Source organism: Coregonus lavaretus, assembly GCF_964263955.1.
Source record: "Coregonus lavaretus genome assembly, chromosome: 27".
NCBI lineage: Eukaryota > Metazoa > Chordata > Actinopteri > Salmoniformes > Salmonidae > Coregonus > Coregonus lavaretus.
This window is the reverse complement of record NC_140014.1, coordinates 26,870,801-26,886,448: the sequence shown is the minus strand read 5'-3', so window position 1 is coordinate 26,886,448 and position 15,648 is coordinate 26,870,801. Positions and strand designations below refer to the sequence as shown.

The 15,648-nt window shown below is 43.7% G+C and overlaps 1 protein-coding gene across 3 annotated transcripts in view; it reads right to left on the bottom strand.

Moving 5' to 3' along the window:
- Positions 1-2,753: 2,753 nt before the first annotated feature.
- Positions 2,754-15,648, bottom strand: part of LOC311102560 (all trans-polyprenyl-diphosphate synthase PDSS2-like) — a 32,846-nt gene continuing 19,951 nt past the window's right edge. For 2 of the 3 annotated variants that reach the window (XM_084143938.1, XM_084143936.1), the window contains 6 exons: positions 8,763-8,961; positions 5,954-6,028; positions 4,598-4,771; positions 4,258-4,389; positions 4,102-4,137; positions 2,754-3,096 (listed from right to left, as the gene is read on the bottom strand). In XM_084143938.1, the coding sequence (XP_084000064.1) occupies positions 2,941-3,096; positions 4,102-4,137; positions 4,258-4,389; positions 4,598-4,771; positions 5,954-6,028; positions 8,763-8,961 (772 nt within the window). In that variant the 3' untranslated portion in view covers positions 2,754-2,940. Of the gene's footprint in view, positions 3,097-3,356; positions 3,513-4,101; positions 4,138-4,257; positions 4,390-4,597; positions 4,772-5,953; positions 6,029-8,762; positions 8,962-15,648 lie in introns of those variants that run through there. The other variant, XM_084143937.1, reaches the window with a different exon arrangement.

Sequence of the window (15,648 nt, the reverse complement as noted above, 5' to 3'; positions counted from 1 at the left end):
GTCGCGCTGCATGAGGCAAATTGTGGTCACACCAGATACTGACTGGTTTTCTGATCCATGCCCCTACCTTTTTTTAAAGGTATTTTTGACCAACAGATGCATATCTGTATTCCCAGTCATGTGAAATCCATCATTAGGGCCTAATGAATTTAATTTAAATTGACTGATTTCCTTATATGAACTGTAACTCAGTAAAATCTTTGAAATTGTTGCGTGTTGCGTTTTATATTCTTGTTTAGTATAGAATACTGAATGCCAGGTAAAGGGCTAGGTCTTCAATGAAAATTAGGTTTAGAATGCAGGCAAACCAATGGATGGATGTTTCCACGAAGGGGAAAGACTACCTATATGTTTGCCCCCCAGACTTATTTTCTGTGTCCATTTTGGGACACTCCTGTCAGTGTTACGTTAGTGGACTAGCCAACAGAGTACTCATCTTCTTTTGAGTGGCATGTAGAGATTATGCCCTTTTGAAGACACTCTTGTTGAAGTCTCTGTTTTATGGACATTTGTCCTCTGTCTGTAGGAGCATGATGTGGGGAAGCTGTAATAGAATCTGTTTTGCTGCGCTGGCTGGCTCTCCACTGCGCCCCATCTGTAATTACACCACACAGACACCCACTCACATGGGGTAGCTGCTGCCTGCTGCCCCCTCCACAACATTATTTGTGTAAACTCAGCCATCTTGTCAACCTAGCAGTCTGGGTGCGACGGATGGGAAACCACAAAAATAATCTCTATGAACAATAACACTGTAGGGTTTCAGATATATGATACTGTACATGGAGTGGTCACTCTGTATAGAGATTTCTAAAATGCAACCTCCCTGCCTTGAAGTGATCACTAATCTGTAAGGACTGAATTTTAAATAGAGATCCACACCTGTAATTCTGGGCCTGTAGCAAGGACCTCAAGAAAGACAGGTAAATGTTCTCAGTAAAAATTGTTCCCAATTTTAAGAAAAACTTTAGTTTGAGTTATTTGAAGACCCTTATTCTCCTCTTTATGTTTGGTCCCTTTAACTTCCTTCTTTCCTCCTGTCTGCTCACGGCATGGATTAATATTACATCAATGGCCAAAGGCTTGCTCTTGTACACAATGTTCCTACTAAATGGAGGCAGCACTGCAGCTAACCTAACAGCGCCAAAAACATAGTGGGAGTGGACTCAAACTACTACCCACATCCCATCGACTGAGATCCACATTTTTATTTGAAATGCCCTCTACATTACTGGATAAGCTTCGCAGTCCTTTTCTTTTCCCCTTCCTCTGTACCGCATGCCCTTCAGGCCAGGCCGCATGTGACAGACAGACACTGATGGTAGTGGTGACGCTTCTCCAACAATGTTCCCTCTACAATTTTTCAGCACTGAGCAAATTTCAGGTCTGCTGAGTGCAAACTTGAACCTTGTGAAATTTCTGTGCAACTTCCGGTGCGCATTTACTGTGAACACTGAGGCCGTACCCGCTTTAATTTACTGTTTTAGGTTACTGTGGCTATTTGATCATAATGTAGGCCTACCATTTAAAAAAACAATGGATAAAATGCATCACATAACATTTTAACATGGAAATTGTGGTTCTATCATTCAGCCTACAGTAGAAGCCAATGTGTGGTGTTCAATGTAGACCTACATTCCATGTGACTTTTGAAAAGAACATGCAGGGCTTGACATTAACCTGTTTATCCACTTGTCCTTCAGACTAGGAGCTGACTGAACATTTTGATGTGTTGTTTGATACAAGAAACCACTTTACAAAATAAAATCCATTATTATTCCCATACCATTATTACAGAGAATCAGACAAATTATGCTACCCTCTGCCTATTGGCTACTTAGCTTATTCAAGCCCGTCTCAAAACACTGCCCCTTTAAGACACAAAAAAAGCTCTTTACCTGACTTGCTTTTCAAAGATGGCTAGAAATGTACAGGTTTTGTGCTCTTGTAGGAAGCAATCACTCCCACATTGCTGACTACAAATGAGCTATAACTGGGCTAATAACTCACTAACTAGCTAAGGATATGAACAAATGTACACACGTGGCTACATGCAGCTCTTGCGTTGATCTTAAAACAAGCGCATAATAATCCTGACCGCTCATGCTGTAAAACAGTTGAATGTGAATGGCACAAATCCATATGGCAATGGTCTATTTGCATATAGGCCTACTGCAGCTCTGATTGATTATAGCGCACCGGTCTGTGTAGAGTACGGGCCTGAGTCATGCCTGTCAATGCAATAGAATCCTACTCCAATGCGCTCTGCCTACAACAAAATCTCTTGCATAGTTAGTTTTGTTTCGGTATGTTGCATTGAAAGTGGCTAATATTGCGTTGATTCAATCACAATTCCCACAGTAAAGGGAAATGTTGATAGTGTTAACTAAAGGGGAAAACTCTAGAAAGTTGAGTGAAGTTCAATCTCATGCTTAGAGGGAACATTGTTCTCTACCCAGTTTCACACCTTGGCTGTCCCCTGCCGAGAGTGCCAGGGAAACCACAGACCACCACCCTGGCGCCAACCCACAGGGGCACATCGGCCCAATCAATATCCTTGCATTTCCTGTCCATTTGCTGCAGGTCATGGGAATGGGCCTCATTAATAATTACTGCTGGCGGAGCTTCGAGTGTGTTCCTCGTGGCAGGGCCAACGAAATTTGACATTTTTCCCTCCTAGATTTTTGCTGTTGCACAGTGACAGAGCAAAGTCGTAATAGTAGTAAACACAATAAAATAACTCAACAGATGACTGGATGTGAATTGTTTTAATAGCAAACAGTTAAATTGAGTTTTAAAGGTGTGATCTGTAGTTTCATTTCCGGTAAACGCCGGTGAGGGTTGCGAGTGTTCTGCTCACCGATTGGCTTAAATGGAACCAAGATAGTTTTTTGTGTGTGTTTGAGCATTGATTGATTGTGGCCACAGGGGAGTAGGGGGTCAGAACTTTGTGACCGCGCGAGCGATGTTCTCCAAGGCTGAGCGCGCCTCAGAGGAAGGGAAACACTGGATGGACTCCAGAGCTTTGTTGCCGTGGTAATGACACAGATCTATTGTCGAGGTGACACCTTTCTCCAACTTGATCGTGGACCGCAGCTGTTGCAGGAAGAGACCATATGACATGACTTCAGCATTTTTTTTTGTAAGCAAATGTTGAAATTAGCATCCTATTGTGAACAATGAGGATGGAATGTGCAGTGGTCAAGACAAAACTGTACATTGGTCATGAGACTCCCCCTCCTCCCAGACACACTGAGTAATCTTGGGTGTCTTTCCCCCTTCTGCTCTGACTCAGTCAGGACATCTTTTTGCTTAGGGCGTTCTACCTAATGAATTCTGGGACTGAAAAGCCCCTGTGGGCTTTCGCTTAAAAAACAGCAGGCAGGGAGCATTGCTCCTCTGCACTAATGTGGGTGCACGCTCCTCAGTTTGGAAACGGGACACAGCACACTCCAAGGGTCTCCACCATACTCCATTAGTCCCCAGAAAGTCCTGTCCACCACCTTCTCTTCCTATGTTGAACAACAGGTGGCAGAGATTACCAAAATATGGTCTGACTGAGACCATCTCCATGGATGTTCAGACTGCATTACATTTAAGACTAACAGGAGCAGTGCACAGGGCACACCTAGTGTTTGACACAATGTGTATTTCAGAGTAAAAGCCCAGGCAAGCAGGACACATTTATTATATTGTAAATACTAATCTATATGGAAATGAAAATTATAGTTACTACAATAACTGTTGTGCAGTTAGGAGGATACGTTCTCCCCATATCCCCCCTCCTGAAGGAGATTCTCTGACAATGGATCTGTCTCAGTCTCTCTGTCTCCTCCACAAATAGTCCTGGTTACCTAATCCCCACGATCTGGTTTCAGACGTGACCAGAGATTCCCCCCCCCCCCCCCCCCCTTGTCTCTTCCTGCACCCCCATCTGTCCCCTCCTTTCCTTTCTAACTGACTTTGGGAAGGAAATGTCAAACTTGTGATTGGTTACAGTGGATATCAACACTCTCTAAGCATCTTTGACAGTCTTGCAACCTACCTTGCTACCATAGCACAATAATAAACATCCACTGTATGTACATTCACCCTGCTCACCTTTGTATAGTCAATTTGTCTTCCAATAGTTTTTGCCTGTTCACAGAGAAAGATGGTGGGAAAGAAAATTCAAGAAGTAAGTATACATCCTAACCTTGTGGCTATATAAACAATTAAAATGTCAAAAGTAATAGCACAGGATAAGTGGTTCAGTACCTGTTGCAGCTGATGACACCATCTCTCCTGCCCCACAATCTGCCGGTGGAAAACCACAGGGGCCGAGTTAAAACTGAAGGTTACTGGGTCTGCTGAGCTGCTCTTCACAAATAGCTGCAGGTCAGAGTTCAACTAAATAGGGGGGAATGACAGCATTTGTCAATAATCATGACAGCCTAGTCATGATCCTTACATGTTACGTTTCACCACCTATCTCAGTGTATTGCAAATACCCACTGTGTCTTTCACTCGCATTTTCACATTTTTAGGAAAGATTGAAAGCAGCATGATTCTATACTTTTCAGCAAAGCCAATCTTTCAGGTTTCCTGCAATACTTGCCTTGTGGCCCAGTGATAGATGCTTGGCATATTTGTAAGCCAGTCCTTGGGCATCTTTGTCATGTTTGGCGAGCTCCATCGCTGCCTGACAGCTTTTTGCCAGCAAGGCACCATGGGACAAGAACGTCTGCTCCTCCCACGTGACCATGTTGATTTCATCAGTCAGGCTATTGTCCTGAAAAGAGCAGTTTACATAAAGTGTTATGTATTCAGTTATGACTGTTTCCATTACATAGAAGTACATTTTTATCCGATTATCTACATTTCGAATAACAGCGCCAACTATAGAATATACGGTACAACTTTAATTCTTTGGAACTTAATTGTTCATAAGAGCATTTCACTGGAAAAATAAAAACTGGAGACTAAAACTTTATATTTTGTTTAAAAATTGCGATTTATAACCACAGTATAAAGTTCCAAGGAGAGAAGAGCCCAGGTTGAAACTGGAACCTCCTCTGAGGTAGAACATAACACTGAGTTCTGCTGGGAAAGCTCTTCTTCAGAGGGTGAGGTGTAAACCGTATCTCTCTACCCGTCACAAATAATCAGGTTGCATCCAGTACGTAATACTAGCAGACTGATAAATGAACAACACTGTTCTATCAGGTAAGCACACTAAAAAGTTTGTCCAAATTAATAATTTAGTAAAATGCATGTTTTCATTTTATGTTAAAAACAAAACTCACCTTTTTTTTAGTTATTATGACCATAACTGTAGTAGGGGATGCCTTGACATATTTTTTTAGTAATGTTCTCAGTTAGTTTGTATGGTGTCATGTAACTACAGGTAACTGCCAAAATAAAGGACACACTTGAGTAAATGAGGGATACAAAGTATACTGAAAGCAGGTGCTTCCACACAGGTGTGGTTTTCTGAGTTATTTAAGCAATTAACATCCCATCATGCTTAGGGTCATGTATACAAAAATGCCTAGTTGCCCATTATTTTGGCTACCATGGCTAGAAGAGATCTCAGTGACTTTGAAAGAGGGGTATCAAAGGAGCACAGGGGGTTTAAAGGGTGTATGTGTGTCTCAGTCACCAGAACTCAACCCAATTGAACACTTATGGGAGATTCTGGAGCGGCGCCCAAGACAGCGTTTTCCAGCACCAGCACCATCAACAAAACACCAAATCGACTGAATATTTTGTGGAAGAAGGGTGTCACATCCCTCCCATAGAGTTCCAGACATTTGTAGAATCTGTGCCAAGGCGCATTGAAGCGGTTCTGGCGGCTCGTGGTGGCCCAACGCCCTATTAAGACACTTTATGTTGGCGTTTCCTTTATTTTGGCTGTTACCGGTAGCTATAGCTGGCTAGGGTGTCCCTGGTAGTGGTATATAAATTGTCTTACCTCCAAACTGTTGGGCATCTCATGGTAGGTTCCCTGCACCAAGTCACCAATGGCACTCGAGATCAACTCCACAACCTGTCAAACGCAAAAGAAAAAAGCTTTGGTTAACCACCATGAAAGTACTTTATGTAGTATTGAAATTGCTCTAAAGTGAGATGGGGATGGGGTTTAGGCTAAGAGGGTGTCTGGGCTGTAAATTGACCAGCTCTAACTCCTCACATTTCCAGCTCATTATCGGAACAGTGTGGACTGACTGAGGACTGCCTGCTGTTTTTATTAAGCACACCCAGACTGAGCTTTGTCAATTTCAATCTTATTTATAGTGACCCCCAGTTTAAACTGTATTATGAGGCTTTATCAGGTATCCAGTCTGAGAAGATGAAAGGCTGGCAAGGCAGAAATCAGGAAATGTTATGAGGGCTGAGGGGTTGATGAGGCTCTGGAGCAGTGGTCTGACATCTGGTGCTGGGGCTCTTTGTCATCAACAACCCAACTCAGAATTGATTATCAATTTGATACCTTCTTGTTTTAGATATAACTTCACTCTGCTCAACAGGTTGTGGCCCGGCGGTATTGTATATTCATCATTTTTATAATGTTTTACACTAGCTCCCTCCCTTTGAGGAATTCTCAAGTCTACTAGGTCCAGGTGTGTGGGCATGTAGTGGAATGAATGTTAAAAAAAGGAAACAAATCTTAATTGTTTTCTTATTTAGGATTCAACTTGCCCCAGTTAAAATTGTGAACTTTGGGGCATCAAGTCAAAGATCTCGGGAGGCTGAACAGCTTTGTCACATAAAGCTCCATTAAAACTTGGAGGTCATAGTGTCATCTGTCTGCAGTTGCCCAGTCCCTCTTGCAGTGGGAATCCATGATCACTCACACACTATACTAAATTCAGTCAGGCACCTTATTTTATATGATTGTCCAAACCACTGACTGAGTTTAAATAATCACAAACACGATGTTCATCAGCTTTATCTTCTTTCACAATCAATTGCTCCTAAAGAACAGTGTATGGGCACAAAGATTTACAGGTAGATAAGAAAGACAATCTATTTGTTGTACTCCCTTAAATTCAAGAGGTTTTTTCATGATTTGAGAGTGTGTCTCTATCAGAGTCTTCATACTGCGCTCTGGGTAACCAGATCCTTTAGGAAATATTAAAGAAACTCAAGCCTCACGAAAGGCCCAAAAGGACAATACCCCTACAGTGTTACCAGATGTGCTGTCTTTGCTAGGCTGGGAATTAGGAAAATGAAGGGAGGGGGGAGTGGGGGTCTTTTTTTGGAAAGTATCAGATAAGCCCCCGCCTCCCCCTTACTCTACTCCCAAATCCAGGCAGATCGTGTTTTGCCGACAGGTCTGTGAGGGAGAGAAACCGGAGCTGGGCTCCGAGATCACTTTACCCTTTATACCGGCCTAGGATTCCTCTCAAGGCCGGAACACATAGTCCAGATCAATTGCTCCCCTGAAATATTCCCTGGTTTATGTGAAATGCTTATAAACCTCTAAGCGCTTATGCTACGACTGCTACTACTGTCATGTCTGTCTTAGGTGACACACACGTAAACACAATAAAATCCTTGAAAAATATATTTTCTCACATTACACCTCAAGCAATTGGTGAGTGTGAACATTTTATTCTCTATCAAGGTTTGAATAGGGGTCTCTATTTGTCATTGTCCATTTGTTTAGGAGGCAGTGTCGTGACCATAGTTTAGACACACGTGAGTACTAATTTCAACATTTTAACTAGGCTGTTTTACAACTCTTGTGGGGGGGGCACATGTATGCATGTCCAGCAGGGGGAGCTCTAGAATGTCATTACATTATTGAAAATAAGACAATCTGAATTATACTGCAAAACAAATGAGTGTCATGATGTTCATGTAAGGTGTTAAAAATGCCTATGTATACCACTTTGACAATGCCCAAATTTAAAGAAAAAAAAGTACTTCTGTTATCAGAATTGTCATGATCACCGTGTCTTTAGGTGGCATTTTAAATGCCTGTTTGTCTGTCTGAGCATGAACAATCTGAGCTGAGGGAGTGGGCAGGGGGGAGAATTTGGAAGATTGCAAAGCAGAGAGAAAAGTGGTTATTATGATCCTCTTGTGCAGCCACATTCTGTCAGTTGAGGTTGGTGACACATTCTGACAGTTGAGGTTGGTGACACATTCTGACAGTTGAGGTTGGTGACATATTCTGACAGTTGAGGTTGGTGACACATTCTGACAGATGAGGTTGGTGACAATCTGTCAGTTGAGGTTGGTGACATATTCTGTCAGCAAAGGATTGCCAGTGTATGCACTGGAAGTGACCTGTGACCCACCATGCCCGCACCCAGACACGCACACAGACACACAATCTGCAGAAGTGCTTAGTAAGAATGAGTAGAAGGCCGTAAGAGAATGTAACCTGTGTAAATGAGGGTGCATTATTCCCACCCAAGCATATGTTGTGTGTGAGTATCGGTCTGCCTGCCAGTGGCCTAAGTGAGATAATATATTTGTTGATTCGATCAATCCACAACGGCCAGGAAAACTTGACACAGCAAGCTGATGTAAATGGTGTTTAAACTCCGCTTAGACTGTTTGTATTCTCATCACTATCCTTAGTTGTACTGCAGCGATCTTAGCATTGTCAACTATCATCTTCATCTCACTGACGATCTATTGAGATCTCACAGGTAAAAAGTCTGAATTCAGATTGCATTTTGGAAGAAATTTAAAGGCAGAACGAAAAAGCTACAGGGCAAGAAATCTGTATCTCCAACATAATGTGTTATATGACGACTATTTCATACCTTAGTATTGTTTAGCTGGGCCAGTCCAGTGCAAGCATTGGCGAGCAAGAAGTCCCCACTGAGAACGGACATCTTGTTTCCAAACTGCATGTCCTTCAGAGGTCCGTCAGAGTTGGTCCACTCCTTGAGATTGACGATCCCACGATGCACCAGGAAGGCCGTGTGGATGAGCTCTGTGATTTCAGCCAGGTTCCTCTGGCTGTAGAGGAGGAAATATTTACATTATCGAATTGTCATCAGTAAAACATATACAGTGAGGGAAAAAGTATTTGATCCCCTGCTGATTTTGTACATTTGCCCACTGACAAAGAAATGATCAGTATATAATTTTAATGGTAGGTTTATTTGAACAATGAGAGACAGAATAACAAAAAAAAAAACGCATGTCAAAAATGTTGTTTTTTTTCAAATTGATTTGCATTTTAATGAGGGAAATAAGTATTTGACCCCCTCTCAATCAGAAAGATTTCTGACTCCCAGGTGTCTTTTATACAGGTAACGAGCTGAGATTAGGAGCACACTCTTAAAGGGAGTGCTCCTAATCTCAGCTTGTTACCTGTATAAAAAGACACCTGTCCACAGAAGCAATCAATCAATCAGATTCCAAACTCTCCACCATGGCCAAGACCAAAGAGCTCTCCAAGGATGTCAGGGACAAGATTGTAGACCTACACAAGGCTGGAATGGGCTACAAGACCATCGCCAAGCAGCTTGGTGAGAAGGTGACAACAGTTGGTGCGATTATTCACAAATGGAAGAAACACATAATAACTGTCAATCTCCCTCGGCCTGTGGCTCCATGCAAGATCTCACCTCGTGGAGTTGCAATGATCATGAGAACGGTGAGGAATCAGCCCAGAACTACACGGGAGGATCTTGTCAATGATCTCAAGGCAGCTGGGACCATAGTCACCAAGAAAACAATTGGTAACACACTACGCCGTGAAGGACTGAAATCCTGCAGCGCCCGCAAGGTCCCCCTGCTCAAGAAAGCACATATACAGGCCCGTCTAAAGTTTGCCAATGAACATCTGAATGATTCAGAAGAGAACTGGGTGAAAGTGTTGTGGTCAGATGAGACCAAAATCGAGCTCTTTGGCATCAACTCAACTCGCCATGTTTGGAGGAGGATGAATACTGCCTATGACCCCAAGAACACCATCCCCACCGTCAAACATGGAGGTGGAAACATTATGCTTTGGGGGTGTTTTTCTGCTAAGGGGACAGGACAACTTCACCGCATCAAAGAGATGATGGATGGCGCCATGTACCGTCAAATCTTGGGTGAGAACCTCCTTCCCTCAGCCAGGGCATTGAAAATGGGTTGTGGATGGGTATTCCAGCATGACAATGACCCAAAACACACGGCCAAGGCAACAAAGGAGTGGCTCAAGAAGAAGCACATTAAGGTCCTGGAGTGGCCTAGCCAGTCTCCAGACCTTAATCCCATAGAAAATCTGTGGAGGGAGCTGAAGGTTCAAGTTGCCAAACGTCAGGCTCGAAACCTTAAAGACTTGGAGAAGATCTGCAAAGAGGAGTGGGACAAAATCCCTCCTGAGATGTGTGCAAACCTGGTGGCCAACTACAAGAAACGTCTGACCTCTGTGATTGCCAACAAGGGTTTTGCCACCAAGTACTAAGTCATGTTTTGCAGAGGGGTCAAATACTTATTTCCCTCATTAATGTAAATCAATTTATAACATTTTTGACATGCGTTTTTCTGGATTTTTTTGTTGTTATTCTGTCTCTCACTGTTCAAATAAACCTACCATTAAAATTATAGACTGATCATGTCTTTGTCAGTGTGCAAACGTACAAAATCAGCAGGGGATCAAATACTTTTTTCCCCTCACTGTACAAATATAAAAACGCAACATGCATCAATTTCAGTCAATAAATAAATTAGGGCCTAATCTATGGATTTCACATGACTGGGAATACAGAAATGCATCTGTTTGTCACAGACACCTTAGAAAAAAATGCTAATAGCCATTTGATTAGCTGTTCAGGAGTCTTATGGCTTGGGGGTAGAAGCTGTTAAGAAGCCTTTTGGACCTAGACTTGGCGCTCCGGTACCGCTTGCCGTGCAGTAGCAGAGAGAACAGGCTATGACTAGGGTTGCTGGAGTCTTTGGCAATTTTTAGGGCCTTCCTCTGACACCGGCTGGTATAGAGGTCCTGGATGGCAGGAAGCTTGGCCCCAGTGATGAACTGGGCCGTACGCACTACCCTCTGTAGTGCCTTGCTGTCGGAGGCCGAGCAGCTGATGCAACCAGTCAGGATGCTCTTGATGGTGCAGCTGTATAACTTTTTGAGGATCTGAGGACCCATGCCAAATCTTATCAGTCTCCCGAGGGGGAATAAGCTTTGTCGTGCCCTCTTCACGACTGTCTTGGTGTGTTTAGACCATGATAGTTTATTGGTGATGTGGACACCAAGGAACTTGAAGCTCTCAACCTGCTCCACTACAACTCCGTCGATGAGAATGGGGTCGTGCTCGGTCCTCCTTTTCCTGTAGTCCACAATCATCTCCTTTGTCTTGATCACGTTGAGGGAGAGGTTGTTATCCTGGCAACACACGGCCAGGTCTCTGACCTCCTCCCTATAGGCTGTCTCATCGTTGTCAGTGATCAGGCCTACCACTGTTGTGTTGTCAGCAAACTTAATAAAGGTGTTGGAGTCGTGCTTGGCCATTCAGTCATGGGTGTACACGGAGTACAGGAGGGGACTGAGCACATCCCTGAGGGACCCCCATGTTGAGGATCAGCGTGGCAGATGTATTGTTACCTACCCTTACCACCTGGGGGCGGCCCGCCAGGAAGTCCAGGATCCAGTTGCAGAGGGAACTGTTTAGTCCCAGGGTCCTTAGGTTAGTGATGAGCTTGAGGGCACTTTGGTGTTGAACGCTGAGCTGTAGTCAATGAATAGCATTCTCACGTACAGTTGAAGTCGGAAGTTTACATACACTTAGGTTGGAGTCATTAAAACTAGTTTTTCAACCACTCCACACATTTCTCGTTAACAAACTATAGTTTTGGCAAGTCGGTTAGGACATCTACTTTGTGCATGACACAAGTAATTGTTTACAGAGATTATTTCACTTATAATTCACTGTATCACAATTGCAGTGGGTCAGAAGTTTACATACACTAAGTTGACTGTGCCATTAAACAGCTTGGAAAATTCCAGAAAATTATGTTATGGCTTTAGAAGTTTCTGATAGGCTAATTTACATCATTTGAGTCAATTGGAGGTGTACCTGTGGATGTATTTCAAGGCCTACCTTCAAACTCAGTGCCTCATTGCTTGACATCATGGGAAAATCAAAAGAAATCAGACAAGACCTCAGAAAAAAAATTGTAGACCTCCACAAGTCTGGTTCAACCTTGGGAGCAATTTCCAAATGCCTGAAGGTACCACGTTCATCTGTACAAACAATAGTACGCAAGTATAAACACCATGGGACCACGCAGCCGTCATACCGCTCAGGAAGGAGTCGCATTCTGTCTCCTAGAGATGAACGTACTTTGGTGCGTAAAGTGCAAATCAATCCCAGAACAACAGCAAAGGACTTTGTGAAGATTCTGGAGGAAACAGGTACAAAAGTATCTATATCCACAGTAAAATGAGTCCTATATCAACATAACCTGAAAGGCCGCTCAGCAAGGAAGAAGCTACTGCTCCAAAACCGCCATAAAAAAGCCAGACTACGGTTTGCAACTGCACATGGGGACAAAGATCGTACTTTTTGGAGAAATGTAATCTGGTCTGATGAAACAAAAATAGAACTGTTTGGCCATAATGACCATTGTTATGTTTGGAGTAAAAAGGGGGCTGCTTGCAAGCCGAAGAACACCATCCCAACCATGAAGCACGGGATGGCAGCATCATGCTGTGGGGGTGCTTTGCTGCAGGAGGGACTGGTGCACTTCACAAAATAGATGGCATCATGAGGAAGGAAAATTATGTGGATAGATTGAAGCAACATCTCAAGACATCAGTCAGGAAGTTAAAGCTTGGTCGCAAATGGGTCTTCCAAATGGACAATGACCCCAAGCATACTTCCAAAGTTGTGGTAAAATGGCTTAAGGACAAAAAGTCAAGGTATTGGAGTGGCCATCACAAAGCCCTGACCTCAATCCTATAGAAAATGTGTGGGCAGAACTGAAAAAGCGTGTGCGAGCAAGGAGGCCTACAAACCAGCTCTGTCAGGAGGAATTGGCCAAAATTCACCCAACTTATTGTGGGAAGCTTGTGGAAGGCTACCCTAAACGTTTGACCCAAGTTAAACAATTTAAAGGCAATGCTACCAAATACTAATTGAGTGTAAACTTTTGACCCACTGGGAATGTGATGAAAGAAATAAAAGCTGAAATAAATCATTCTCTCTACTATTATTCTGACATTTCACATTCTTAAAATAAAGTGGTGATCCTAACTGACCTAAGATAGGGAATTTTTACTAGGATTAAATGTCAGGAATTGTGAAAAACTGAGTTTAAATGTATTTGGCTAGGTGTATGTAAACTTCCGACTTCAACTGTAGGTGTTCCTTTTGTCCAGTTGGGAAAGGGCAGTGTGGAGTGCAATAGATATTGCATCATCTGTGGATCTGTTGGGGCGGTATGCAAATTGAAGTGGGTCTAGGGTTTCTGGGATAATGGTGTTGATGTCAGCCATGACCAGCCTTTCAAAGCACTTCATGGCTACATATGTAAATTTAAGATGGCGCCGACAGAGAGGGCTGCCTCGCTTCTAGTCCGTAGGAAACTTTGCAGTATTTTGTTTTTTTATGTATTATTTCTTAAATTGTTAGCCCAGAAAATCTTAAGTGTAATTACATACAGCCGGGAAGAACTATTGGATATCAGAGCAGCTTCAACTTACCAGCACTACAACCAGGAATACAACTTTCCCGAAGCGGATCCTTTGTTCGCACCACCCAGGGCATTTGAACTGATTCCAGAGGCCGACCCAAAACAACGTCGCCGGAGGAGAAGGAGCCGGAGCGGTCTCCTTGTCAGACTTAGGAGGCGCGCACACCACCCATCGCTTCCGAGTATATTACTCGCTAATGACCAGTCCCTAGACAACAATGTGGACGAGATCAGGGCAAGGGTTGCTTTCCAGAGAGACATCAGGGATTGTAACATACTCTGTTTCACGGAAACATGGCTCTTTCGGGATACATCACGCCAACAGGAATAAACATCTCTCTGGGAAGAAGAGGGGTTGGGGAGTATGTTTCATGACTAATGACTCATGGTGTAATTGTAACAACATAAAGGAACTCAAGTCATTTTGTTCACCTGACCTAGAATTCCTCACAATCAAATGCCGACCGTATTATCTCCCAAGAGAATTCTCTTCGGTTATTATTACAGCCGTGTATATCGGCCCTCAAGGAACTCCACTGGACTTTATGCAAACTGGAAACCATATATCCTGAGGTTGCATTTATTGTAGCTGGGGATTTTAACAAAACAAAATTTGAGAAAAAGGCTACCTAAATTCTATCAGCATATTGACTGTAGCACTCGCACTGGAAAAACACTGGACCATTGTTACACTCATTTCTGCTATGCATACAAGGCCCTCCCCCGCCCTCCTTTCGGCAAATCTGACCACGACTCCATTTTGCTCCTCCCTTCCTATAGGCAGAAACTCAAACAGGAAGCACCTGTTCAACGCTGGTCTGACCAATCGGAATCCACGCTTCAAGATTGTTTTGATCACACGGATTGGGATATGTTCCAGGTAGCCTCTGAGAATAACAGACGTATACGCTGATTCGGTGAGTGGATTTATAAGGAAGTGTATAGGAGATGTCGCCACAGTACCCACTGTGACTATTAAAACCTACCCTAACCAGAAACCGTGGATAGATGGTAGCATTCGCGAAAAACTGAAAGCACGAACCACCGCATTTAACCATGGCAAGGTGACGGGGAATATGGCAGAATACAAACAGAGTGGTCGTTTCCGCCGCAAGGCAATCAAACAGGCAAAACGTCAATATCGAGACAAAGTGGAGTCGCAATTGAACGGCTCAGACACGAGACATATGTGGCAGGGTTTACAGACAATCACAGACTACAATAGGAAAACCAGCCACGTCGCGGACACCGACGTCTTACTGCCAGACAAGCTAAACAAGTTCTTTGCCCGCTTTGAGGATAACACAGTGCCACCAACATGGCCAGCTACCAAGGACTGTGGGCTCTCTTTCTCCGTGGCCGAGTGAGTAAGACATTTAAATGTGTTAACCCTCGCAAGGCTGCCGGCCCAGACGGCATTCCTAGCCGCATCCTCAGAGCATACGCAGACCAGCTGGCTGGTGAGTCTACGGACATATTCATTCTCTCCCTATCCCAGTCTGCTGTCCCCACATGCTTCAAGATGGCCACCATTGTTCCTGTACCCAAGAATGCAAAGGTAACTGAACTAAATGACTATCGCCCCGTAGCACTCACTTATGTCATCATTAAGTGCTTTGAGAGACTAGTCAAAGATCATATCACCTCCACCTTACCTGTCACCCTAGACCCACTTCAATTTGCATACCGCCCCAACAGATCCACAGACAATGCAATCGCCATCACACAGCACACTGCCCTATCCCATCTGGACAAGAGGAATACCTATGTAAGAATGCTGTTCATTGACTATAGCTCAGCATTCAACACCATAGTACCCTCCAAGCTCATCATCAAGCTTGAGGCCCTGGGTCTCAACCCCGCCCTGTGCAATTCTGTCCTGGACTTCCTGACGGGCTGCCCCCAGGTGGTGAAGGTAGGAAATAACATCTCCACTTCACTGATCCTCAACACTGGGGCCCCACAAGGGTGTGTGCTCAGCCCCCTCCTGTACTCCCTGTTCACCCATGA